A 25954-nucleotide genomic window follows, 5' to 3' on the forward strand; every position below is an offset into this window, starting at 1 on the left:
CTCGGCCTTTGGAATTCTTTCTCATGTATTGCTACATTGAATTTGTTTTATTTTCCATCTTTCATGTTGACTGTGACAAACCTCAAGAATTGCCTCCCACTTTGTTCATCTGCTTTGTGCTGAGCAGTTCAGTTTTGGTCTTGTCCAGCTGTACGAGATCCCCATCTGTGAAACGGTGCCATGGACACAGAGACTGAGCTTATTCATGGCAGTAGACATCCATTCAGCACTGGACCTTGAAGCACATCACAGAAGAGAGGCGGCCGAGGGCACTGCCAGAGTCCAGGAGAAGTGTGCACTGGTAAGTCAAGCAGACCTCTTCAGGGTCCCAGGATAAACAGGAGCAGGCGTTGGCCATGTAAGCTTTGCATGCGTGGGGCTTTCCTGCTACCAAAATCCCCCCCCAAAATGTGCAAAGTGAGCTGAATTGGCCCGGTGTGGATGTCTGTGTCTGGCGCTGTTTCCTGCTTTGCACGCAGTGTTGTCAGGATAGACCTCTGAAACCCCCCCAAATTGATCCTGACTTGGATAAGAGACCCGGCAGGAGACTCGGAGCACAAGGAGGGCAGTGGAGATCAGCACGTTGTCGGTGTGCACCGCAGATCTTGGGATGAGCATTCCCATTACAAAGCAGGGTCCGCAGTGCTGCCAGCTGGAGTGAAAATGCTGGTCTGTCTTTCATTTTGCCTCATTGCTCTTTATTATCTCCTGCCTTGTGAGTTGTTTTAACCACTTTAAGTATATCTGTCTGCTATTGTGTACAATTGCCCATTCATGGGCTGGTGCAGTGGTAGCGCTGCTGTCTCACATTAAGAAGACTGGGGGTTCGCGTCCCGGGTGTTCCCTGCGTGGATTTTGCATGTTCTCAGGTGCCCTCCAGCTGCTCTGCTTTCTTCCCACAGTCCAAAAACATGCAGGTGCGGTGGCATGGCCAGCATGTGTGTCTGTATGGGGTCACCATGTGATGGGCTGGTGTTCCTGCCCTTTGTCCGATGCCTACTGGGAAAGGTGCCAGCTGACCTCAGCATCTGGAGAGGGTATGAAAGATGGATGGATTAGGGTAATCTGAATGATGGACAACCCAGTGCTGGCTGGTCACTTTGTGCAGTGGACATCAGCAGGCCCTAGGAGAACAGCCATTGCAGCAATTACATTATTTTATTGGGTTCTTTTTGGGCAGATTAAGAGAATTCGTTTTATTATTTAACTGGCAACAATATACTTGATTAATAGAGGAAAAAAGATTTTACTATTATAATAAGCTACTAATTCTATACAGTTTATATTATGGGAAATAAAGAGAGTTGATTTTATTATTTAACTTGCAACAATATTTAGTTTATTAATAGGAGTGGGGAGGGATTTTACAATTTAACTTTCAATAGCCGGGTGGCGCAGTGGGTAGTGCTGCCGCCTCGCAGTTAGGAGACCCAGGTTCGCTTCTCCCTGCATGGAGTTTGCATCTCCTCCCCGTGTCTGCGTGGGTTTCCTCCGAGTACTCCAAAGACTGGCGATTCTAAATTGTCCCTAGTGTGTGTGTATGTGTGCCCTGCGGTGGGCTGGCGCCCTGCCCTGGGTTTGTTTCCTGCCTTGCGCCCTGTGTTAGCTGGGACTGGCTCCAGCAGACCCCTGTGACCCTGCAGTTTCGGGTTGGATGATGGATGGATGGACTTACTCATTATTGATTTATGGGAATTAATTTTGGTATTCTGTTTAAAAAATAATCATTCCTTAATTGGAAATGGAACTTGTGTATTTCAACTTCTTAATAATACAATCAATGTTATATTTTTCTTAGGAAATAAGGAGAACTGATTTTTATTTTATTTAAAAAAGAGATGCAATAATTGTGTTAAATAATCTCTCACATATAAATATAAATATATATATTAGTATTATATAATATACAGTTATAAATATTAGATTTTATTATAATAGTATTTATAAATAATATTATAACGTCCGTCTGTCTGCTTTTAACGAGAGAACTACTTAACGGGTTTTTTTCTATCATTTTCTTGAACATTCCGGTTGATTTTGCGACTTCTGTCATCGCACTAAGTATCAAGAGTTCGCTTACAGGAGCAATACATGCGCGGTAATTCTCGGGGGCGGGGCTGAGGAGAGGGGGCGTGGTGTCAGAAGTGGGGGAGATGGGCGGAGCCCTCAAACGCCAGCCTCCGTTCGAATCGGTCAGCCTGCACGTTTGTTTATTGATTTTTAGAGTTTGACGTGTTTCTCTACTACGTGGCGGAGCCGCGGGGGAAGAGCTAGTAGGAAATAACGAGAACTGACTTCACTGTTTAACACAAGTCTAATTTGTAATATTTATTATGGAAAAAATAATTCATTTTATTATTCCACTTAAATATCATTGTTTAGGAATAGGGAATCGAAAATATTTTAACTTGCAACAATATAATTGTTTATTAATGGGAATAGAGAGAATATATTTTATTTAACTTATAGCAATATATTTTATTTCATTTATTATAGGAAGTAAAGGGCATTGACTTTATTAATTGATGTGCAAAATCTATTTTTATTTATGGGAAATAAAGAGAATTAATTTTTTTTACTGATAACAATAGAATTACTTATTAATGGGGAAATAAGGAGAAATGATTTTTTTAAATTTTACTTAAAACAAGATGCAATCATTATGTTAAATAGGAAATAAAGAGAATTTGTTTCACTAACTTATACAAGTCTAATTATTCAGCCTGGTATGGTAAATAGAAAATTTAAAGAGAAGTAAAAAGAGAATTATTTTGTTTACAAATACAAATTTCCCCATTAATTAACTTCTAGGTAGATAGATAGATCTTTGTCATTGTCACTTTTACAAAGGAACAACAAAATTGAAGGTGCAGTCGACTCAGTGTGAGGCATAATAATAAATTCTTTTCAACTCTTATGAATACAAAGACAAGAAGAGAGAAAATAATAGCAAACCGAATATTAATAAAAGTACTTTACAAAATATACAAATTGCACTGGCTGACTTAAGGTCTGTATTGCACATTGGGAGAATGATACGGAGGAGTTTTATTCTGAGTTCAGGCCATGATTGCTTTTGGATTAAAGCTGTTTCTAAGGCGGTTTCTCCTGGTTTTCATTGCTGTGTATTTCTTGCCCAATGGCAAAACCTGGAGGAGGCAATGACCGGGATGCGATGAATTCTGTGAAATGTCTGTTGCTTTTTTGCAGCATCAGGAGGTGTAGATTTGTTCCAGACTGGAGAGGGTACAGCCAATTGTTCTCTCCGCTGTCCTGATGACCCTGTGGAGCGCCGTACCACACACAGTCCGTATGTGAGCGCACTCTCAATGGAACAGTGAGAAAAGGCAAGGAGCAGATTTTTGGGGAGATGGTTCTTTCTGAGGATTCTCAGTCTCTGCTGCGCCTTCTTCAGCAGCTCCTTGGTGTTGGCGCTGCAGGTCCGGTCATCCTCCAGTTCAATGCTCAGAAACCTGAACACCGGGACCCTCTCCACACAGGCCCCATGCCAATGATGAGTGGCTGGATGTCAGTTTTGAATAACAAGCTCCTTTGTTTTTGTGGTGTTGAAGAGCAGGTTATTGACTCTTGACAGCCGCTCCACCTCGTTCCTGTATGCCAGCTCACCCTCCTTGCCCATGATGAGTCCAACCACCATCATGTCATCCACGAACCTTATGATCTTGTTGCTATGGTGAGTGGGGACACAGTCATATGTGTAAAGGAGTGGGCTGAGCACACAACCCTGCGGCGTCCCAGTGTTGAGGCGGAGAGCAGTGGAGGTGTGGAGACCCAGCCTGACCCTCTAGGAGCGACTAGATGGTAAGTGATGGTAGTCCCAGATCTGCCAGTTTGGACACCAGTCATTGTGGGAGGATGGTGTTAAACACCGATCTGAAGTCCACAAAGAGAAGTCTGACGTAACTACCCTGCTGCTCCAGGTGGGTCAGGGCAGCATGAACGGCTGTGGCCACACCGTCCTCCGTGGATCTCTTTGCTTTGTAAGCAAATTGAAATGGGCCCAGGTCTACTGGCAGACAGGCGATGATGTGACTCCGCACCAGTTTCTCAAAGCACTTCATGATGACAGATGTGAGTGCCACTGGGCAGAAATCATTCAGACTGTCATTCAGACAGAATTGCATGTATAACAATGTAATTATTTCTTTATAGTATATAAGGAGAACTGACTTTGGTTATTTTACTTACAAGATACAGTAATTATTTCATTATATACATTCATAAAAATAAAGATTGATATTATTTACCCTGCAACAATACAAATGTTTTTAATAATAGAAAAAAGGAGATCTGATTCACTGTATGATTTGACTTAACAATATTTTGTTCTTTTTGAAGGGATAGTTTTTTATGTTTATTTTATATTTTTATTATTTTTAACAATTTTTTAATGTATAAACATAAAAATAAAGAGAATATATTTGTTTGCTTGTTCTAACAGATGCAAGATTCACATTAAATCAGCCGAACTGAACAGCTCGCTTATATTTTATTAGTCCTCCAGGTGGCAGCAGCGTCTCGGTTATCGAAAACTCGAAGCAAAGCACAGGAAACATCGCGCCGGCCGTCTAAAGGGGTGGGGTTACGTAGGGCTTGCGCACTGACTTACGTACGTACGCACGCACGCACTCACACCAAGTCAGTCAGCTGACCCCGGCTGCTCATAGTTGTGTCGAAGAGGAGAGAGTCGGCTCAGAGCTCATCTTTTCACAAACATCTCGTCATCATGGCTAGTCAGTCTCAGGGAGTCCAGCAGCTGCTGCAGGCCGAAAAGCGAGCGGCGGAGAAGGTGGCCGAGGCCCGAAAACGTGAGTCTCTAACGCCAGTCCCGGTCCTGTCTTTAAAAGTTGCAGATGCTTTCACTGAAGGAGCCCCTTCAGTCCGTGCAAGAGGGAACGAAACTTGACCACAGAAATTGTGTAAACTTTTAAGGAAGTTAATGTCAGGTCTAACAATTAGTGAAAAAATAACAAAGGCTTCCTCTCAAACTCAAACTGGGCATCGGCGGACAAACTCTTTTTGAAAATAAGACGCTACCAGCCCCCATAACGCACAGGCCTCGGTAGATCTGTCAGTATAGCGTCTTTCGTAAGTACGTGGAAGAGCCAGTGATGACAGAGCCGAGAGCACTGTAGACGAGGAAGCCCTCTGTCCGCTTGTGGGCAAGTTTAGGAAGGGCGAGGGGAGCCACCCGTAGTTTAGGGGGGCTGTGGAGGAGCGCACCCTGCCTGCCAAGGACCGGTCCTCCGTGAGAGTCCGGCAGGGGAGACTCGGCCCTGTCTGACGGGTGTTGCAGTTTGTAGGACTTGTTCTTAACAAGTCACCGGGGGGGGGGGGTGTTGTTTGCCCTCTTCCCACCCCCCTTTTGTATTTTTATGCGATTATATTTAGTGTCATAACGCTCAGGCCAGTCCTCAGTGAAGAGGCCGATACTAAAATAAACTAAAATTGAAAGGTTGGCCTCCCGGGAGTTAACTTAATAACCGTGCATCTCATTTATATAGCGCCTTTCCCATGCTCAAAGTGCTTTACAAGTGTTTGAATGGGTACAAAAGGAATAGATAGATACTTTATTAATCCCAAGGGGAAATTCACAATAATAATGTATCATGAATAATAGAAATAGATCAAATTAGTAACACTGGAAAGGCATAGAAAAAGATCAAACTGTATGTGAATTTCCCCGTGGGATTAGTAAAGTATCTATCTAATTAGTAACACTGGATACAAACTAATATCCATCCATCCATTATCCAACCCGCTATATCCTAACACAGGGTCACGGGGGTCTCCTGGAGCCAATCCCAGCCAACACAGGGCACAAGGCAGGAACCAATCCCGGGCAGGGTGCCAATCCACCGCAGGACACACACAAACACACCCACTCACCAAGCACACACTAGGGCCAATTTAGAATCACCAATCCACCTAACCTGCATGTCTTTGGACTGTGGGAGGAAACCCACGCAGACACGGGGAGAACATGCAAACTCCACGCAGGGAGGACCCGGGAAGCGAACCCAGGTCCCCAGGTCTCCCAACTGTGAGGCAGCAGCGCTACCCACTGCGCCACCGTGCTGCACAAACTAATATCACAAATTAAATCCTAAATGACAGAATAATATATGACCTGCAAAATTATGAATTAGGACATTTAAGAATTAATGAAAAAACAAGTTGGAATAAAAAAAAAAGAACATTATAAAAGAGAAACAAAAGTAAGTAGTATCATGTGTGAAGTTACATGTAGGAATATCAACAAAGATGTGAAATTGTCCCATTAGAATGACCGTCTGCTGAGTTGAGACCACTTAGATGGGCTCTTGAGGACCACAAATAGCCAGGAGCAGGCACTTGACCTTGAAAGACGTGGGAGAGTCGTGTAACGGGTCCGTCGATTTTCAATTAAAAACGGGTAAAGCACTCAGCTTGGCACAGAAGATGGCCAGGAGACGCCGAGTAAGCGGTGTTAAGGGGCCCATCCCATTCTGCGAGAGCCATGGGGCTAACAGTGGAAGGTGAATATCCGAGTGCAGCGTGTGCCACATCTTCACGCTCTCCTGCCTTGGGCGCTGTGCCCGCCACGCAGTTACCAATGCAAGACGACGGCTCGGCTTACCCCGCAATTTCATTCTTTCCTTAATCGTGCCATAGCTCGGGTGGCTAAGCTGTTGAACTATTAAGTGAATGAGAGAAAATAATTCCTGCTGAGAACATGGCGGAAGGGTGAGAGACTGTGGAAGAATTCATTCCTTAACTGTAAAAAGTCATTTACATCAAAGAGGGCTGTGGAGTCTGTTAGTGGGTTACTGGAGTATAGGAGTCGATTTAAAATATTCAGAGTCTGACCAAATGTAAGTTTTATTATAATGTGTTGTAATTTCCACTTTCACATATACTAATTCAATTTAATTATAAAAATACCAGACAAAGAGCCCGTTTCGACAACGTAAGATGAAACGGCCAGGAGTTTGTGTCAGCAGTATATGAAGAACAAATGATAAGTAACGAAGAAGTTGTTTTGTAATGACTGTAGTCCGCTTCACTCATTACTGTACAGGCTTGTACTGTTAGTTGATGAATTTTCCAGGCCTATAGTATAATATTGAATGATGAATGTTCCAGTACAATATGGAATAGTAATAAAGTATAAGCACCACAAACCTGATATAGGTCTATTGAATGAATGCGTAGTTGAATCAGAATGCGTAATTAGGCCTCGAGCTGTAGTTGAAATCGCCTTTCAGGCCTCTAGAGCTTTAATCGAAGTCGCCTTTCTCTTTGAATTTTTGCGGCCGTAAATCCGCCGCCTGCCGCGATGTTGGGGTTGGATGTCGGTCTCGTAAGGTATTTCGGGCAGCTGGACAGAAGGCGACTGCGCATTCGGATTCGGACGGACGTGAGTGAGTGAGTGAGGAGGCAGGCGAATTATGTATTAAGATGACCTCTTTTTAAATTTTGTAGTATTATTTGATAATGGATATAAAAAAAGCCACAGCCACATGACTTCACCCTTTAAACCAAGGGAGTCAAACTCCGGTCCTGGAGGGCCACAGTGGCTGCAGGTTTTCTTTCTAACCATCTTCTTCATTAGTGACCAGTTTTTTAATTTTAATTATCTTGACTCAGGCCCCTTTGTTGTTTGTTTTTCCTTAATTAGCAGCAAAACAATAATGAGACACAAAACGAGCTGCCCACATGACCAGCTATATCTGAATATATCTGAAAATAAAGAAAGGTGAAGGTCTCAGTAAGGTTGATCTCTCAGATCACCAGAACATGTTAGATAGATAGACAGACATGAAAGGCAGTATATGATAGATTGATTGATTGATATAAAATGCACTATATAATAGACTGATAGGTAGATATAGACATTTTGGCATAGTTGGCAGGATTAGATAGATATAGACATGAAAGGCACTATATGATAGATAGATACTTTATTAATCCCAAGGGGAAATTCACATACTCCATGTTGATGGTGTTCTTAGAAAAAAACAGAAAATCAACAATTTTGGAAATGTCTGCTGTGGCAGAATGAGAACAGAAACAACCCATGGAATTAAAAAACGAGTTTAATTAACAGCAAGAATCGGCTTCTCATTAAGAAGCTGGTTGGAGTTTGAAGACCCAATTTAGCTGGTCATCTCTTGGCTCGTCTCACGTCTCATTTCTGTTTGGCTGTCATTTAATGAAGAAACAAATCAATTCAGAGGAGTGAATCCTTAAAAACAGGGCTACTAAAACAAAGGGCAAATCAGTTAATTAGCAGTGAAAACTGGTCACTGATTAGGGAAAGGGTTAGAATATGAAAACCTGCAGCCACTGTGGCCCTCCAGGCCCGGAGTTCGACACCCCTGCTAAAACCCAAACTTGAGCAGGTTAAGGTGCTTAAAGGTTCACAGAAGAAACTCCTCGTATCTTATAGGTGGTGCGCTTTCAATCAGCATAGTAAGTACAAATGTAAAGTCTAATTACAAATGGAGGAGTCGGAGGTTTTCTTTACCGACTGCACATCCCTGCTTACAAACTTTGTTATATTCCACACTAGCTGCCCCCCGCTGCTCTGCCCACGTAGTAGTGAAACAGGACAAACTTTAAAAATCAATTAAAAAGAAAAATGTAATGCTCATCAAATGTCACCACCGTATCTGATGGTGTTCAGCTCTGACAGGAGAGTGTCTCCCGCGCGAGGAGAAGAGCACATGGCTGTGACATCTGTGCCAATCGGCAGCTACCCTCTAAAGCACACAGAGCTCTGATTTCTCGCTCTCTCAAAAACGTCAAACGTTACTCCTTAACAATCTCTAGATGATAACGTCTACTGAACAAACAGGCACCGCTAGCTAAGTGGAGACGAGGTGCGCTCCAACACGTGGCGACAGGGAGAGCGACTCGAACAGAGGCTGGCGCATGAGTGAGGAGGGTCCCACCCCTCGGCCCACAGCCTCCCTCTTGGGTTCGCGCAAATAAATCAGAACAGCAAGCGAACTCTGATACTTAACGCGATGAGAGAAGTTGCAAAATCAACCGGAATGTTCAAGCAAATTCTAGAAGAAAACCCGATTTAAATCTGCGAAGTAGTTCTCTCGTGAAAAGCAGGCAGACGTTGGATTTTACGTATCTCATATATAGAAGCCGTGTAAGTATGTGCTGTAAAAAGACCGGGCTCCTAGAAACCATGGACTCTGGTGCTTGAATCAATCAATTGCATCGGTTGTGTATCCGCGGCTAAGTGAGTTTCTGTCTCCTCGGAGGTTTCACTTTGGCGATTGAATCGATTTCCTTCAGCTTCATGTTGTAGCCTCACACTTCCGGCCCTGATAGACAGACACACTTCTACGTGTAGACGTTTACAGTATATATAAGATGTATGTACATCTCTCTATTATAATAAAAACTAGGGGGCTTTGCTCGCCCACCCCCGGGTTTGGTTTACCGGATTTACAATTAGTTATTTTCATGGGTATTGTTACATATGCGTTATTTTCACTTTTTCTTTTAAACTTTTTTTTATTTCCGGCCCCGTGTGTGGTTAAATCTCTTTCATTCAGGATGTATAACGCAGGGATGGGATCTGAGCACACGCTAAGGAGAAGCGCTCGGATCATCTGCTGGCGAGCTGCGTGTTCTGCTTGTCGTTGTTTTAAGAGCTGGGAGCACATGAAGCGTGTCTGCTAAAAGCAATCCAACAACTGCTAGGTTAGATGTCCGTGAACTTGTCTTAAATGTTGTCTCACGGGACGTCAAATGGTCTTCCGAGAAGATCAAGTCTCGTCTCTCTAGTCTCCCTCCCAAGATTTTGGGTCGAGACGTGATCTTCTCAGAAGACCATTTGACGTCACGTGAGACAGAAGGACAGCTGCTGTACAGGCTTTTAAATGATGGACATGCAGCTCGGCAGGAGGAGCGAGCAGCAAGCCAGCAGCCGTTCTGTCCACATCTCCTTGGCGATGTGAAGTGGCTGGCGCGTAGTGCACCCCGGGCTGTTGGCAAGCGAAGCAAGCAGGGGTCAAAGTATATGTGAAGTATGTGGTGAGTGTACTGGCATCTCATCTATTTGGTGGGTGCTGCACATTAGTGGTCCTCAGCTCAAGGCGTCACGGGGAATGTGGCGGTCATGACATGTCTGCACTTCAGAAGGGGTCACCCATCTGTAGTTCGCCATGTGCAGGCCCGGCCAGGACTTGGGTGGGAGACCATCTAAGGAAAAGCTTGGGGGGCTGCTGGAAGACGTGTTGGAGAGGCCAGCAGGGGGCGCTTACCCGGCGGTCTGTGCGAGGATCCCAATGCCTCAGAGCAGTGACAGGGGACACCGCGCTGTGAAATCAATCAACGTCATCCTTCAGATGAGACATTAAACCGGGGTCCCGACTCCCTGGGCAGCCTTCATAAAGAGTAGCCTGGCTAAATTGCCCACCCCAGCCTGGTCATTCTGGTCCCCCTAATCATCCCCCGTCTCTCACCCCTGCACCCCCTAATTGCTCACATGTGGTGAGTGTACTGGCATCTCATCCATTTGGTGGGTGCTGCACATTAGCGGTGCTTGAAGTGGCACCCTACCTACTTAGCAAAGCACTCTGGGTAGTGAGAAAGCCACCCTATAAATGTAAAGCTTTCTTATGTTTTCCCCTTTACATGGTGGTCCTTCATGTTCTCATTTCATCCTCTGAACACTCTCTCCATGTACTCATCCCTGCCAGTCGTGTGTGTGGATTTCACGTTCACCAAACAACAAATCTTTTAGTTCTCGCAGATATGCCTCTTCATTGGGAAGAAACACTACTGATGGCAACACAAAGTAGACGATCTACAAATCACACGCTTAGGGTTTAAATCTGAACAATATCTCCATCCTTCTGTCATATCGCCTATGTCCATATGTTCAATATCTTTTCACTGTTTCGTTATTTCATCCATCCATCTTCCAACCTGCTGAATCAGAACACAGGGTCACGGGAGTTTGCTGGAGCCAATCCCAGCCAACATAGGGCACAAGGCAGGAACCAATCCCGGGCAGGGTGCCAACCCACCGCAGTCCGTTATTTCACCAAGTAATAATTTCCATTTGTTTGCGCTAATGTGATCTTTACTGTCAGTTTTTTGAGATTTTTGAATTTTCGTACTTCCATTATCTCTAACCTGCTCTGCCAGTGTATCGCGCCAATGTTTTTGAATTCTTTAGATAGATAGATAGATAGATAGATAGATACTTTATTAATCCCAAGGGGAAATTCACATACTCCAGCAGCAAAAAATATTAAATTAAAGAGTAATAAAAAATGCAGGTAAAAAACAGACAATAACTTGAATAATGTTCAACGTTTACCCCCTCTGGTGGAATTGAAGAGACGCATAGTTTGGGGGTGGAATGATCTTCTCAGTCTGTCAGTGGAGCAGGACAGTGACAGCAGTCTGTCGCTGAAACTGCTCCTCTGTCTGGAGATGACACTGTTTAATGGATGTAGTGGATTTTCCATAATTGACAGGAGTATGCTGAGTGCCCGTTGCTCTGCTACGGATGTCAAACCGTCCAGCTCTATGCCAACAATAGAGCCTGCCTTCCTCACCAGTTTGTCCAGGCGTGAGGCATCCTTCTTCTTAATGCTGCCTCCCCAGCACACCACTGCGTAGAAGAGGGCACTCGCCACAACCATCTGATAGAACATCTGCAGCATCTTACTGCAGATGTTGAAGGATGCCAGTCTTCTAAGGAAGTACAGGCGGCTCTGTCCTTTCTTGCACAGAGAATCAGTATTGGCAGTCCAGTCCAATTTATCGTCCAGCTGCCCTCCCAGGTATTTATAGGTCTGCACCCTCTTCACACAGTCACCTCTGATGATCACGGGGTCCATGAGGGGCCTGGGTCTCCTAAAATCCACCACCAGTTCCTTGGTTTTGCTGGTGTTCAGTTGTAGGTGGTTTAAGTCGCACCATTTAACAAAGTCCTTGATTAGGTTCCTATACTCCTCCTCCTGCCCACTCCTGATGCAGCCCACCATAGCAGTGTCGTCAGCAAACTTTTGCACGTGGCAGGTCTCCAGCCTATATACATCGGACTTCCAATATAACTCGAACAAGACCGGAGAAAGTACAGTCCCCTGCGGCGCTCCTGTGTTGCTGACCACAATGTCAGATCTGCAATTCCCGAGACGCACATACTGAGGTCTGTCTGTAAGATAGTCCACGATCCATGCCACCAGGTATGAATCTACTCCCATCTCTGTCAGCTTGTCCCTAAGGAGCAGAGGTTGAATTGTGTTGAAGGCGCTAGAGAAGTCTAGAAACATAATTCTTACAGCGCCACTGCCTCTGTCCAAGTGGGAGAGGGATCGATGTAGCATATAGATGATGGCATCTTCCGCTCCCACCTTCTCCTGGTATGCGAACTGCAGAGGGTCGAGGGCGTGTTGGACCTGTGGCCTCAGGTGGTGAAGCAGCAGCCGTTCCATGGTCTTCATCACATGTGATGTTAGAGCGACAGGCCGGAAGTCATTCAGCTCACTAGGATGTGATACCTTTGGGACTGGGGTGATGCAAGATGTTTTCCAAAGCCTCAGGACTTTCCCCTGTTCCAGGCTCAGGTTGAAGATGCGCTGTAGAGGACTCCCCAGCTCTGATGCACAGACCTTCAGCAGTTGTGGCGATACTCCATCTGGACCTGCTGCTTTGCTGGCACGAAGTTTCCTCAGCTCTCTGCTCACTTGCGCTGTTGTTATTGTGGGTGGGGATGTCTCTCCTATGTTGGTATCCGCAGAAGGATGTGTAGAGAGTGCAGTACTCTGAGGTGAGAGTGGGTTAGGGTGGTCAAACCTGTTAAAGAAGATGTTCATTTGGTTTGCTCTCTTCACGTCTCTCTCGATGGTGGTACCCCGCTTTGAGCTGCAGCCAGTGATGATCTTCATCCCATCCCACACTTCCTTCATGCTGTTGTTCTGCAAGTTCTGCTCCAGCTTTCTCCTGTACTGCTCCTTCGCAGCCCTGATCTGGACTCGGAGTTCCTTCTGCACGCGCTTGAGCTCATGCTGATCACCGTCTTTAAAAGCCCTTTTTTTCTGGTTCAAAAGGCCCTTGATGTCACTTGTAATCCATGGCTTGTTGTTAGCATAGCAGCGTACAGTTCTTACTGGAACTACAATGTCCATACAGAAGTTGATGTAGTCAGTAGTGCAGTCAACAACCTCCTCAATGTTATCACTATGTGATCCCTGCAGGATATCCCAGTCTGTAGTTCCAAAACATTCTCTCAGAGCCTTCTCGGCCTCCGGGGTCCACTTCCTGAATGATCGTGTGGTTACAGGTAGGACTCTCACTTTTGGTTTGTAGTGAGGCTGAAGCAGAACCAGGTTATTATCTCCTTTCCCAAGCGCAGGCAGCGGGGTGCCGCTGTATGTGTCTTTAACGTTTGCATACAGTAAATCAATAGTCTTATTTCCCCGGGTGTTGCAGTCCACATAGTGGGAGAATGCAGGTAATGTTTTGTCCAGCGTCACATGGTTAAAGTCTCCAGCGATTAGCACAAGTGCCTCGGGGTGCTGTGTTTGTAACTTAGCAACAGCAGAATGGATGATGTCACTCGCTATCTCCACGTCCGCCCGAGGAGGAGTATACACGATGACAACAATGACATGTCCAAACTCTCTGGGCATTCTGTGTAGATCTAGAAATATACAGTGCATCCGGAAAGTATTCACAGATCTCCATCACTTTTTGCACATTTTGTTATGTTACAGCCTTATTCCAAAATGGATTCAATTCATTTTTTTCCTCAGAATTCTACACACAACACCCCATAATGACAACGTGAAAAAAGTTTACTTGAGGTTTTTGCAAATTTATTAAAAATAAAAAACTGAGAAATCCCATGTCCATAAGTATTCACGGCCTTTGCTCAATACTTTGTCGATGCCCCTTTGGCAGCAATTCCAGCCTCAAGTCTTGTTGAATATGATGCCACAAGCTTGGCACACCTATCCTTGGCCAGTTTTGCCCATTCCTCTTTGCAGCACCTCTCAAGCTCCATCAGGTTGGATGGGAAGCGTCGGTGCACAGCCATTTTAAGATCTCTCCAGAGATGTTCAATCAGATTCAAGTCTGGGCTCTGGCTGGGCCACTCAAGGACATTCACAGAGTTGTCCTGAAGCCACTCCTTTGATATCTTGGCTGTGTGCTTAGGGTCGTTGTCCTGCTGAAAGATGAACCGTCGCCCCAGTCTGAGGTCAAGAGCGCTCTGGAGCAGGTTTTCATCCAGGATGTCTCTGTACATTGCTGCAGTCATCTTTCCCTTTATCCTGACTAGTCTCCCAGTTCCCCACAGCATGATGCTGCCACCACCATACTTGACTGTAGGGATGGTATTGGCCTGGTGATGAGCAGTGCCTGGTTTCCGCCAAATGTGACACCTGGCATTCACACCAAAGAGTTCAATCTTTGTCTCATCAGACCAGAGAATTCTCTTTCTCATGGTCTGAGAGTCCTTCAGGTGCCTTTTGACAAACTCCAGGTGGGCTGCCATGTGCCTTTTACTAAGGAGTGGCTTCCGTCTGGCCACTCTACCATACAGGCTTGATTGGTGGATTGCTGCAGAGATGGTTGTCCTTCTGGAAGGTTCTCTCTCCACAGAGGACTTCTGACAGAGTGACCATCGGGTTCTTGGTCCCCTCCCTAACTAAGGCCCTCCTCCCCTGATCGGTCAGTTTAGATGGCCGGCCAGCTCTAGGAAGAGTCCTGGTGGTTTCGAACTTCTTCCACTTATGGATGATGGAGGCCACTGTGCTCATTGGGACCTTCAAAGCAGCAGAAATTTTTCTGTAACCTTCCCCAGATTTGTGCCTCGAGACAATCCTGTCTCGGAGGTCTACAGACAATTCCTTTGACTTCATGCTTGGTTTGTGCTCTGACATGAACTGTCAACTGTGGGACCTTCTATAGACAGGTGTGTGCCTTTCCAAATCATGTCCAGTCAACTGAATTTACCACAGGTGGACTCCAATGAAGCTGCAGAAACATCTCAAGGATGATCAGGGGAAACAGGATGGACCTGAGCTCAATTTCGAGCTTCATGGCAAAGGCTGTGAATACTTATGGACATGGGATTTCTCAGTTTTTTTATTTTTAATAAATTTGCCAAAATCTCAAGTAAACTTTTTTCACGTTGTCATTATGTGGTGTTGTGTGTAGAATTCTGAGGAAAAAAATTAACTGGATCCATTTTGGAATAAGGCTGTAACATAACAAAATGTGGAAAAAGTGATGAAGCGCTGGGAATACTTTCTGGATGCACTGTACATAGAGAGACGATTGGATCTTCTTGCTGGTGAGGCCCATGTCACATTAGACGACTGTTCCAGTAACTGTCATGTGCCTAATCTTAGCCAGTCTGTGGTTCCCAGTCATCCAGTGTGATGGAGACAAACGAGCCTGCATCTGATTTCCTCTTTGATCGGAGGGGGGCGGGCTCTTTGCGTGTGAGAGTGGAGAGCCAATGAGCATTCAGCTGGAAGTTCAGTGCATAGTGATGAGGAATGAGGAGCAGGCGTGTGAGTTGAGCCTCACAAATGGAGGAGAAGCTCGTCTGTCTGCTGTCTTGTATTCCACATACGCTAACACAGGGGTGGGCAAAGTCAGTCCTGGAGGGCCGCAGTGGCTGCAGGTTTTTGTTCCAACCCAATTGCTTAATGAGAAGCCCGTATTGCTCAAGTAACACTTCTGCTTTATCTTAGTTATCTTGCTTGTTAAGATTTTGAACCCTTATTGCTTATTTTACTCTCAAACAGCCGTATCCTCAGTTTTTAATGGCTCCTTATTAGCAAGAAGATGCAAATAGATAGATAGATGGGCGGCACAGTGGTTAGCACTGCTGCCTTGCAGTTAGGAGACCCGTCTGGGTTCGCTTCCCAGGTCCTCCCTGCATGGAGTTTGTATGTTCTCTCCGTGTCTGCATGGGTTTCCTCCCACAGGTTAGGTGCATTGGCGATTCTAAATTGTCCCTGGTGTGTGCCCTGTAGTGGGCTGGCGCCCTACCCGGGGTTTGTTTCCTGCCTTATGCCTTGTGTTGGCTGGGATTGGCTCCAGCAGACCCCTGTGACCCTGTAGTTAGGATATAGAGGGTTGGATAATGGATGGATAGATAGATGTGAAAGGCACTATATGATAGATACTTTATTAATCCCAAGGGGAAATTCCCATACTCCAGCAGCAGCATACTGATAATAACAATATTAAATTAAAGAGTGATAACAATGCAGGTATAACAGACAATAACTTTTTATAATGGTAACGTTTACCCCCCCGGGTGGAATTGAAGAGTCGCATAATGTGGGTGAGGAGTGATCTCCTCAGTCTGTCAGTGGAGCAGGACCGTGACAGCAGTCTGTCTCTGAAGCTGCTCCTCTGTCTGGAGATGATCCTGTTCAGTGGATGCAGTGGATTCTCCATGATTGACAGGAGTTTGACCAGCGCCCATCGCTCTGCCACAGATGTCAGACTGTCCAGCTCCATGCCTACAATAGAGCCTGCCTTCCTCACCAGTTTGTCCAGGAGTGAGGCATCCTTCTTCTTTATGCTGCCTCCCCAGCACACCACCGCGTAGAAGAGGACGCTCGCCACAACCGTTGGTAAAAATTTTTTATGTAAAGGACCAGGAGGAACGTGTAGTCAAAAAGCAAACAGGTTGGAAGCAAAAGTCAAACAAAATCAAAACTCAGAAGTCAAAACCCGACAGCAAGAGATCAAAAAGCAAAAGGCCCGGAAAGATTCTGAATGTGAAGCTCTATCTGCAAACTCGAAAACAAAATGGCCGCTGACGACCTTCTAACCCCTCCAGGTTGTGACCTTTGATGACACGCCCCTGGCAACTGGGATCTGCATCACAACAACAGGAGCCACAGGAACAAACAAAATGGCTTTACAGCCAAATGCTAATACATGACAAGTTTGTCAAATATCACATTTCAAAATCAGGAATACCGGGGTTTAAAAGTCCCGCATCGAGAATCAGAATCCATTCTGGACAAAGGATAACAAAAAATGAATGAAAAATACAAATCAGGACTTGTGCTCCGTCTGTCTCGATCATGTAAAGCTGTTATGGTCTGGAAATCAGTTATCATAAAGTGCCTTGTGAGGTCTGTTTATTGATTATGCATGGTCTTTCTAATCTGTCTGATTATAGAGTGCCTTTCTGATCAGTTTCCAATCTATCTGCCTATTGATTATAGAGTGGAAACTGATTAGAAAGGCACTATAATCAATAGGCAGATAGATTGGAAACTGATTAGAAAGGCACTATAATCAATAGGCAGATAGATTGGAAACTGATTAGAAAGGCACTATAATCAATAGGCAGATAGATTGCCTTTCTGATCAATTTAACTATTAACTATATAGTGTCTTTCTGCTCTGTCATTCAATTATATTGTGCCTTTCTATTTGACTGTTGATTATGTAGTGCCTTTAATAATAATTCTTTACATTTTATATAGCACTTTTCTCATCTGATCTGTCTGTGAATTTTATAGCGCCTTTATAATTGAGCTGTCTATTAACTGTGCTGTGCCTCTCTGATCTATCCATGCATTAATTATATAGTGCCTTTTTTGAATTATCCTTCTGTTTCTTGTCTTTTGCACGTTATATGACACCCAATTAGCACTTCAGGTGACACATGACAGAAGCCGTGGCACCAGCGCCCAAGCCGTTCATAACGTGGAGCTGAATGCCACCGCTGCGTCTCCGCTGTCCTGGCAAAGCCACTACGTCGTCACCAGCTGCTTGCCGCACTGCTGCTCCGCCCCTTTTTTCCGGTTGGATTAAATCGGCGGCTGATGGCGAGTGGGCCGTACCGTTTTCTAGGTGACATGGAAGGACACGAGCTTCTTTACTTCAGAGGTTGTCCACTAAATTAGCAGTTTTTTGTTTGTTTTTTTCAATTGGGTCGCCTCTCGGTCATGTGCTGTACCTGAGGATGCCATGGCAGATTACACGATCGTGGCACATCTGAACCAGAGGAACTATCGGGTCAATTTTTTTCACTGTTAAATTGCAGGAATTGTCCACACGTGTGAAGGGTGAAGGTCTGAGTGAGGCAGACAACTGGTCTCAGGTCACTTGACCACACCACTCTTAGCGAGAATCTGTCTTTCCGAGATCTCGTCGCTTACGCTTTTATTTAATTGGCTTTTTATCTAAAGTGACACACACATCACAAAACTTCGATTCTTTAAACAAAAAAGTGAACTTGGAGTGTCGAGCCTTCCAGTAGAAAGTGGGGCAGATGTGTCGGAGTCTGTGAGCGACTTGACCTGTCAAGGGGTTTCAGTGACTTTACTGTTCCTCTCAAGTTTATTCTTTCCTAGGTGACAAAAAGTCACTTGGGCAGTAATCATGGAAAAAAGCGATGACTCTGAAACGGCGCGGTCTGATGACTCACTGTCTTCTGTTTCACAGGAAAGAATCGCAGGCTGAAGCAAGCGAAAGAGGAAGCTCAAGCAGAGGTCGAGCAGTACCGTATGCAAAGGGAGAAGGACTTCAAGACCAAAGAGGCCACGGTACGTACATTTGGGGGGGGTGAGGCGAGACCAGACGGCTGTGACTCATGGCAGTGCCTTCACTGAGCCGTCTTATTCCAAGAAGTTCTTTCATTGCGCCGACATTTACATCTCCATTGACCTGCTTAGCTGACACTTCGACTTACAAAAGAGGTCAACATCATCAGTTTGGGGGCTGTTTGGGAACAAGCGTGACAGGACAAGGGTACAAAATTGATTTCCACAGCTGAAAAAGCTCAAGACAACATACAAGCGACGTGCAGATTTACAAAACCTAACAGCTAACATCACTAAACCAGAGGGTCTCCAAAGACTTCCTGAACACATTGAGGGAGTCCGCAGTTCAGATGGAGGTGGGAAGCTTGTTTCACCAAATAATATACAAAAGTTTGGGAACCCCTCTTAATTCTTTGGATTTTTGTTTCTCATTGGCTGAACTTCCTTTTAATATCTGACATGCCTTATGGACACAGTAGGATTTCAGCAGTGACATTAAGTTTATTGGATTAACAGAAAATATGCAATATGCATCATAACAAAATTAGACAGGTGCATAAATGTGGACACCCCAACAGAGATATGACATCAATACTTAGTTGAGCATCCTTATGACCTCTCAACGCTGTCCTCCTATAGCCTCTGATGAGTGTCTGATTCTGGATGGAGGTATTGTTCACTATTCTTCATACAAAATCTCTCCAGTTCAATTTGATGGACAGCCTGCTTCAAATCATCCCATAGATTGTCGATGATATTCAAGTCAGGGGACTGTGACGGCCATTCCAGAACATTCTAGTACTTCTCCCTCTGCATGAATGCCTTTGTAGATTTCCAACTGTGTTTTGGGTCATTGTCTTGTTGGAATATCCAACCCCTGCGTAACTTCAACTTTGTGACTGATGCTTGAACATTATCCTGAAGAATGTTTTGCTCTTGGGTTGAATTCATCCGACCCTCGACTTTAACAAAGGCCTCAGTCCCTGAACTGGCCACACAGCCCCACAACATGATGGGACCTCCACCAAATCTGACAGGAGGTAGCAGGTGTTTGTCTTGGAATGCGGTGTTCTTCTTCCGCCATGCAAAGTGCTTTGTGTTTTGACCAAATAACTCAATTTTTGTCTCATCAGTCCTAAGCACTTTGTTCTAAATGAATCTGGCTTGTCTAAATGAGCATTGGCATACAACAAGCGACTCTGTTTGTGGTGTGAGTACAGAAAGGGCTTCTTTCTCATCACCCTGCCATACAGATGTTTGAATTGTAGAACGATGTACAGATACACCATCTGCAGCCAGATGTTCTTGCAGGTCTTTGGAGGTGATCTGTAGGCTGTCTGTCACCATTCTTACAATCTTGCTCATATGCCACTCCTGGATTTTTATTGGCCTGCCAGACCTGCTGGGTTTAACAGCAACTGTGCCTGTGGCCTTCCATTTCCTGATTCCACTCCTTACAGTAGAAACTGACAGTTTAAACCTCTGAGATGGCTTTTTGTAGCCTTCCCCTAAACCAGGAGACTCAATAATCTTTGTGTTCAGATCTTTGGAGAGTTGCTTTGAGGATCCCAGGCTGTCACTCTTCAGAGGAGAGTCAAAGGGAAGGAAGCACAACTTGGAATTGACCACCTTAAATACCTTTATATCTCATGATTGGACACACCTGTCTATGAAGGTCAAGGCTTAATGAGCTCATCAACCAATCAGCATTGAGCAGTGACAGGCATTCAAATCAGCACAATGACAAGGGGACCCACATCTGTGCACAGCCAGTTTTTCACATTTGATTTAATTTCATACAACTAAATACTGCGTCACTAAAAATCTTTGTTCGGAAAACACTGCAGTACTCAGATGTTCCTAGGAAATGAAAGACATACCACTGATGACTCTCCTTTCAACAATAAAGATAATTATTATGCAGGCTGAGAGGGGGTCACAAACTTTTTCATATGACTGTATACATGAAGATAGTCTGGACTGAGACTTGAGACCACACAGAGGTGGCATCACCAGATGCCATTCATTGCTGGATCTGAGTGGTCAGTAAGGAGCACAGAACCACACAAGTGTCTCCATATTTATATCTATAGACTAGCTGTCCCCTACAGCTCTGCCTGTGTTATAGTGAAACGGGACAAACTTTTAAAATCACAAAAAAATAAAAAGAAATGTAATTCTGGCAAAGCAGAAGGTAGGTACGCTTTAACGTCAGACGTCATCACTGTATCTGATGGTGTTCAGCTCTGACGGGTGAGCGTCTCCTGCGTGGGGAGAAGAGCACATGGCCATGATATCTCAGCCAATCAGCAGCTACCCTCTAAAACACACATATCTCTGATCTCTCTCTTTCTGTCTCAAAAATGTCAAATGTTACTCCTTAACAATCTCTAGATGATGATGTCTGCTGAACAAACAGGCAGTGCAAGCTAAGCGGAGGCAAGGTGCACTCCAACATGTGGTGAGAGGTCGAGCAACTCGAATGGCGGCTGGCGCGTGAGTGAGGAGGGTCCCACCCGACCTGCTTCTCCCTCCCCTTGGCCCCCAGCCTTTCTCTCGGATTCGCGAAAATATTGGGTGCCACACGCAAACTCTGATACTTAGCAAGATGAGAGAAGTCGCAAAATCAACCGGAATGTTCAAGCAAATTGTAGAAGAAAAAAAAAACAATCTAAATCCGTGAAGTAGTCCTCTTGAGAAAAGTGGACAGATGGACATTGGATTTTATTTATAGATACATACAGTGGGGCAAAAAAGTATTTAGTCAGCCACCAATTGTGCAAGTTCTCCCACTTAAGAAGATGAGAGAGGCCTGTAATTTTCATCATAGGTATACTTCAACTATGAGAGACAAAATGAGAAAAAAAAAATGCAGAAAATCACATTGTCTGATTTTTAAAGAATTTATTTGCAAATTATGGTGGAAAAAAAGTATTTGGTCAATAACAAAAGTTCACCTCAATACTTTGTTATATACCCTTTGTTTGCAATGACAGAGGTCAAACGTTTTCTGTAAGTCTTCACAAGGTTTTCACACACTGTTGCTGGTATTTTGGCCCATTCCTCCATGCAGATCTCCTCTAGAGCAGTGATGTTTTGGGGCTGTCACTGGGCAACATGGACTTTCAACTCCCTCCAAAGATTTTCTATGGGGTTGAGATCTGCAGACTGGCTAGGCCACTCCAGGACCTTGAAATGCTTCTTCTTACGAAGCCACTCCTTCGTCACCCGGGCGGTGTGTTTGGGATCATTGTCATGCTGAAAGACCCAGCCACGTTTCATCTTCAATGCCCTTGCTGATGGAAGGAGGTTTTCACTCAAAATCTGACAATACATGGCCCCATTCATTCTTTCCTTTACACGGATCAGTCCTCCTGGTCCCTTTGTAGAAAAACAGCCCCAAAGCCTGATGTTTCCACCCCCGTGCTTTACAGTAGGTATGGTGTTCTTTGGATGCAACTCAGCATTCTTTCTCCTCCAAACACGACGAGTAGAGTTTGTTTCATCTGACCATATGACATTCTCCCAATCCTCTTCTGGATCATCCAAATGCTCTCTAGCAAACTTCAGACGGGCCTGCACATGTGCTGGCTTAAGCAGGGGGACATGTCTGGCACTGCAGGATTTGAGTCCCTGGTGGCGTAGTGTGTTACTGATGGTAGTCTTTGTTACTTTGGTCCCAGCTCTCTGCAGGTCATTCACTAGGTCCCCCTGTGTGGTTCTGGGATTTTTGCTCACCATTCTTGTGATCATTTTGACCCCACGGGGTGAGATCTTGCGTGGAGCCCCAGATCGAGGGAGATTATCAGTGGTCTTGTATGTCTTCCATTTTCTAATAATTGCTCCCACAGTTGATTTCTTCACACCAAGCTGCTTACCTATTGCAGATTCAGTCTTCCCAGCCTGGTGCAGGTCTACAATTTTGTTTCTGGTGTCCTTTGACAGCTCTTTGGTGTTGGCCATAGTGGAGTTTGGAGTGTGACTGTTTGAGGTTGTGGACAGGTGTCTTTTATATTGATAACGAGTTCAAACAGGTGCCATTAATACAGGTAACAAGTGGAGGACAGAGGAGCCTCTTACAGAACAAGTTACAGGTCTGTGAGAGCCAGATATCTTGCTTGTTTGTAGGTGACCAAATACTTATTTTCCACCATAATTTGCAAATAAATTCTTTAAAAATCAGACAATGTGATTTTCTGGATTTGTTTTTCTCATTTTGTCTCTCACAGTTGAGGTCTACCTATGATGAAAATTACAGGCCTCTCTCATCTTTTTAAGTGGGAGAACTTGCACAATTGGTGGCTGACTAAATACTTTTTTGCCCCACTGTAAGAGAAGCAAATTGGAGAACACTAACATAGAATAAGAGTAAGGTCCAATGGCCAGGGAGGACAGAAAAAACAAAAAAAATCTGCAGGGGTCCCAAGGCCACAAGACCACCCGCCCAGCCCCCTCTAGGCATTCTACCCAACATCAATGACCTCGATCAGTCCTCATGGTATTCAGGGTTCACATGGAAGAGCTTGATGAGGACGGTCATGTGGACTTCTGGCCTTTAATCCATCAGTGGGGACATCACGGTGCTTTGATCAGGTGTTGGGGGCGCAGATCAACACCACAGAAAACTGGAAAAAGAACAGAAGAGAAACTAGGGGTTAGTATGGAATTTAGAGCCACCAGGAATGATAATGATAATTAATTGAATATCCAGAGCCTCAGGATTAAACTAAAATGAAGCTGTGAGAGAGCCATGTTAACATAACGAGTTTTTAGCAGTTTGTTTAAAGTGCTCCACCGTATCAGCCTGGCGAATTTCTATCGGTAAACTCGTATTCCAGATTTGAGATGCGTAACAGCAGGAGGCCACCTGCCTCGCCACTTCTGTTAAGTTTAGCTCCTGGGATTCTAAGCAGACCTCCATTTGAAGATCTAAGGTTACGATTTTGGAGTGTAAGGTGTCAGACATTCTGACATATAAGATGGAGCAGATTATTGAAGGCTTTGTAAACCATCCATCCATTATCCAACCCGCTACATCCTAACTACAGGGTCACAGGGATTCTGCTGGAGCCAATCCCAGCCTACACAGGGCACAAGGCAGGAGACAAACCCCGGGCAGGACGCCAGCCCACCACAGGGCACACACACTAGGGACAATTTAGGATGGCCAATGCACCTAACCAGCATGTCTTTGGACTGTGGGAGGAAACCCACGCAGACACGGGGAGAACATGCAAACTCCACACAGGGAGGACCTGGGGCTTTGTAAACCATCAGCAGTATTTTAAAGTCAATTCTGAATGGCACAGGTAACCAGTGTAGTGACGCTAAGACTGGGGTGATGTGCTCAGATTTTCTTTTCCCAGTTAAGATTCTAGCAGCGGGTGGTACGGTGGCGCAGTGGTAGTGCCGCTGCCTCACAGTACAAACCCGGGTCCTCCCTGCATGGAGTTTGCATGTTGTCCCCGTGTTCTCCTCCCACAGTAGATGTGATTGATATGTGATTTAAAATTCAGGTCAGAGTCAACAGTTACCCCTAAATTCTTTACCTAAGACAAGCCTGTGACAAAAGCTTCTTTAAGCTAACTAGCACTGAAGCTGACGGCGTTTTGTGTCAGGTGTAGACGCCATATTTGGCCTTTTGCTATTCACCCTTTTTCTTGCTCTTTTCTGCTCTCACTAGTGAATTATTGCACGGTTACAGGTTTCTTTTTTCCCCCCATCTGAGAATTAAATTTTCTTTTTTTCTCTTTTTGTGACACGAAGGCTCTTGGATCGCATGGCAACTTGTCGATGGAGGTGGACAAGGACACGAACGAGAAGATCCGGATCATCCAGGCGAACTACCAGCAGAACCGAGAAGCCGTCGTCAGCCACTTGCTCAGCTTAGTCTGTGAAATCAAACCAGAGATTCACATCAACTACCGCATTAATGGCTGAAGCGTCTCCCAACGTTTCCGGAAAGACCAATATTTATTAGAGATGTTAAAAGAGTATAGACCCCCCTCTAGGAGCACACGGGACGCGAGGGATGGCAGCTCGATTTAATGCTTTGTTTCCCAGTGCTGTCACCGGTAAGCGGGTTGTGTGTGTGAGGTGTGTCCCTGTGTGTGTGTGTCACATCAGACAGATGACGACTCGGTCATCGAGGTTTAGTAACTTCTGGAAAGTGGAATCGTTTCCATTGTTCATCTTCTTGTGTCATTCCATCCCTTCCTTACTCACCCCTTCATTGTGTTTTGCGAGTTCATCCTAAAAATAAAACTTTATTTGGTCACTGCTCGGCCGTGGTGTGTTACTGTGACAAACATCTGCAGGTAGGGGACGCCATGTCTGTTATAACACCTTGTCTGGAGTCCTGGGTGCAGGCTTGGGTCTCCAGGCTACAAAAAAGACAGAGCAGCACAAGAGAAGGTCCAGAGACGGGTGACTAGGCTGAGTCCAGGGCTACAGGGGATGAGTTAGGAGGAAAGATTAAAAGAGCTGAGCCTTTAGGAGATGATGAGGAGACCTGAGTGACTGAAGGGGATTAGACCAGTGGGTCAGACGGTGACTTTAAAATGAGGTCATCAAGAACACGGGGACACAGCTGGAAACTTGTGAAGGGGAAAATTCACACCAACATTAGGAAGTTTTTCTTTACACACAGAACGGCAGACACTCTGAGGCTAGAGATCTGCACTGACGATCAGAAGGTCGCCGGTTCGAATCCCGTAAATCCCAGTAGGGACTCTGCTCCGTTGGGCCCTTAACCTGCAAATGCGGAGTGCTTTGAGTGTGAGAACAGCGCTATATAAATGCAAAGAATTATTATTACTTGGAATACACGACCAAGCAGTGTGGTGGACAGTGAGACTTTAGGGACCTTCAAAACTCGACTTGATGTTATTTTGGAAGACTAGGGGGCTTCGCTCGCCAACCCCCTGGCCTGCGCTACGTGCCAGTCACTTCACGTCTCTGCCACTCGCAAACAACCAATCTTTTAATTCTCGCAGATTCTCCTCTTCATTGGACAGAAACGCCGCTTTTCCCTGATGGCAACACGAATTAGACGATCTACACGTCTCTGACTTAAAGTTTAAAGCCACACAATATCTCCACACTTGTGTCATATCACCTCTGTCCATATATTCGATCTCTTTTCGTTGTTCCGTTATTTCACCGAGTAGTAATTTCTGTTTCTTGATCTTTACCATTATTTTTTTTTTGCGACTTTTGAATTTTCCTACCTCCATTATCTCTAAGCTGCTCTGCCTGTGTATCACGCCAACGTTTTTGAATTCTTTACGACATTCTACGTTGTCATCTACTCTTTGTCTTTTATTTCCGGCTCCATCTCTTGGCACAAAGATTCGTCTCGCGGGATGTGAAAGTGTCTCTCTGAG

The 25954-nt window shown here is 44.9% G+C and overlaps 1 protein-coding gene across 1 annotated transcript; it reads left to right on the forward strand.

Annotated features, from left to right (window-relative positions):
* Nucleotides 1-4661: 4661 nt before the first annotated feature.
* Nucleotides 4662-24846, forward strand: atp6v1g1 (ATPase H+ transporting V1 subunit G1). The gene is made up of 3 exons (XM_028808782.2): nt 4662-4829; nt 18472-18572; nt 24336-24846. The coding sequence occupies exons 1-3, from the start codon at nt 4748-4750 to the stop codon at nt 24507-24509; spliced, it is 357 nt and encodes a 118-aa protein (XP_028664615.1). The 5' UTR covers nt 4662-4747; the 3' UTR covers nt 24510-24846.
* The last annotated feature ends 1108 nt before the right edge of the window (nt 24847-25954 follow it).

The sequence above is a fragment of the Erpetoichthys calabaricus genome, chromosome 9 (genome assembly GCF_900747795.2).
Source record: "Erpetoichthys calabaricus chromosome 9, fErpCal1.3, whole genome shotgun sequence".
Classification (NCBI taxonomy): Eukaryota; Metazoa; Chordata; class Cladistia; order Polypteriformes; family Polypteridae; genus Erpetoichthys; species Erpetoichthys calabaricus.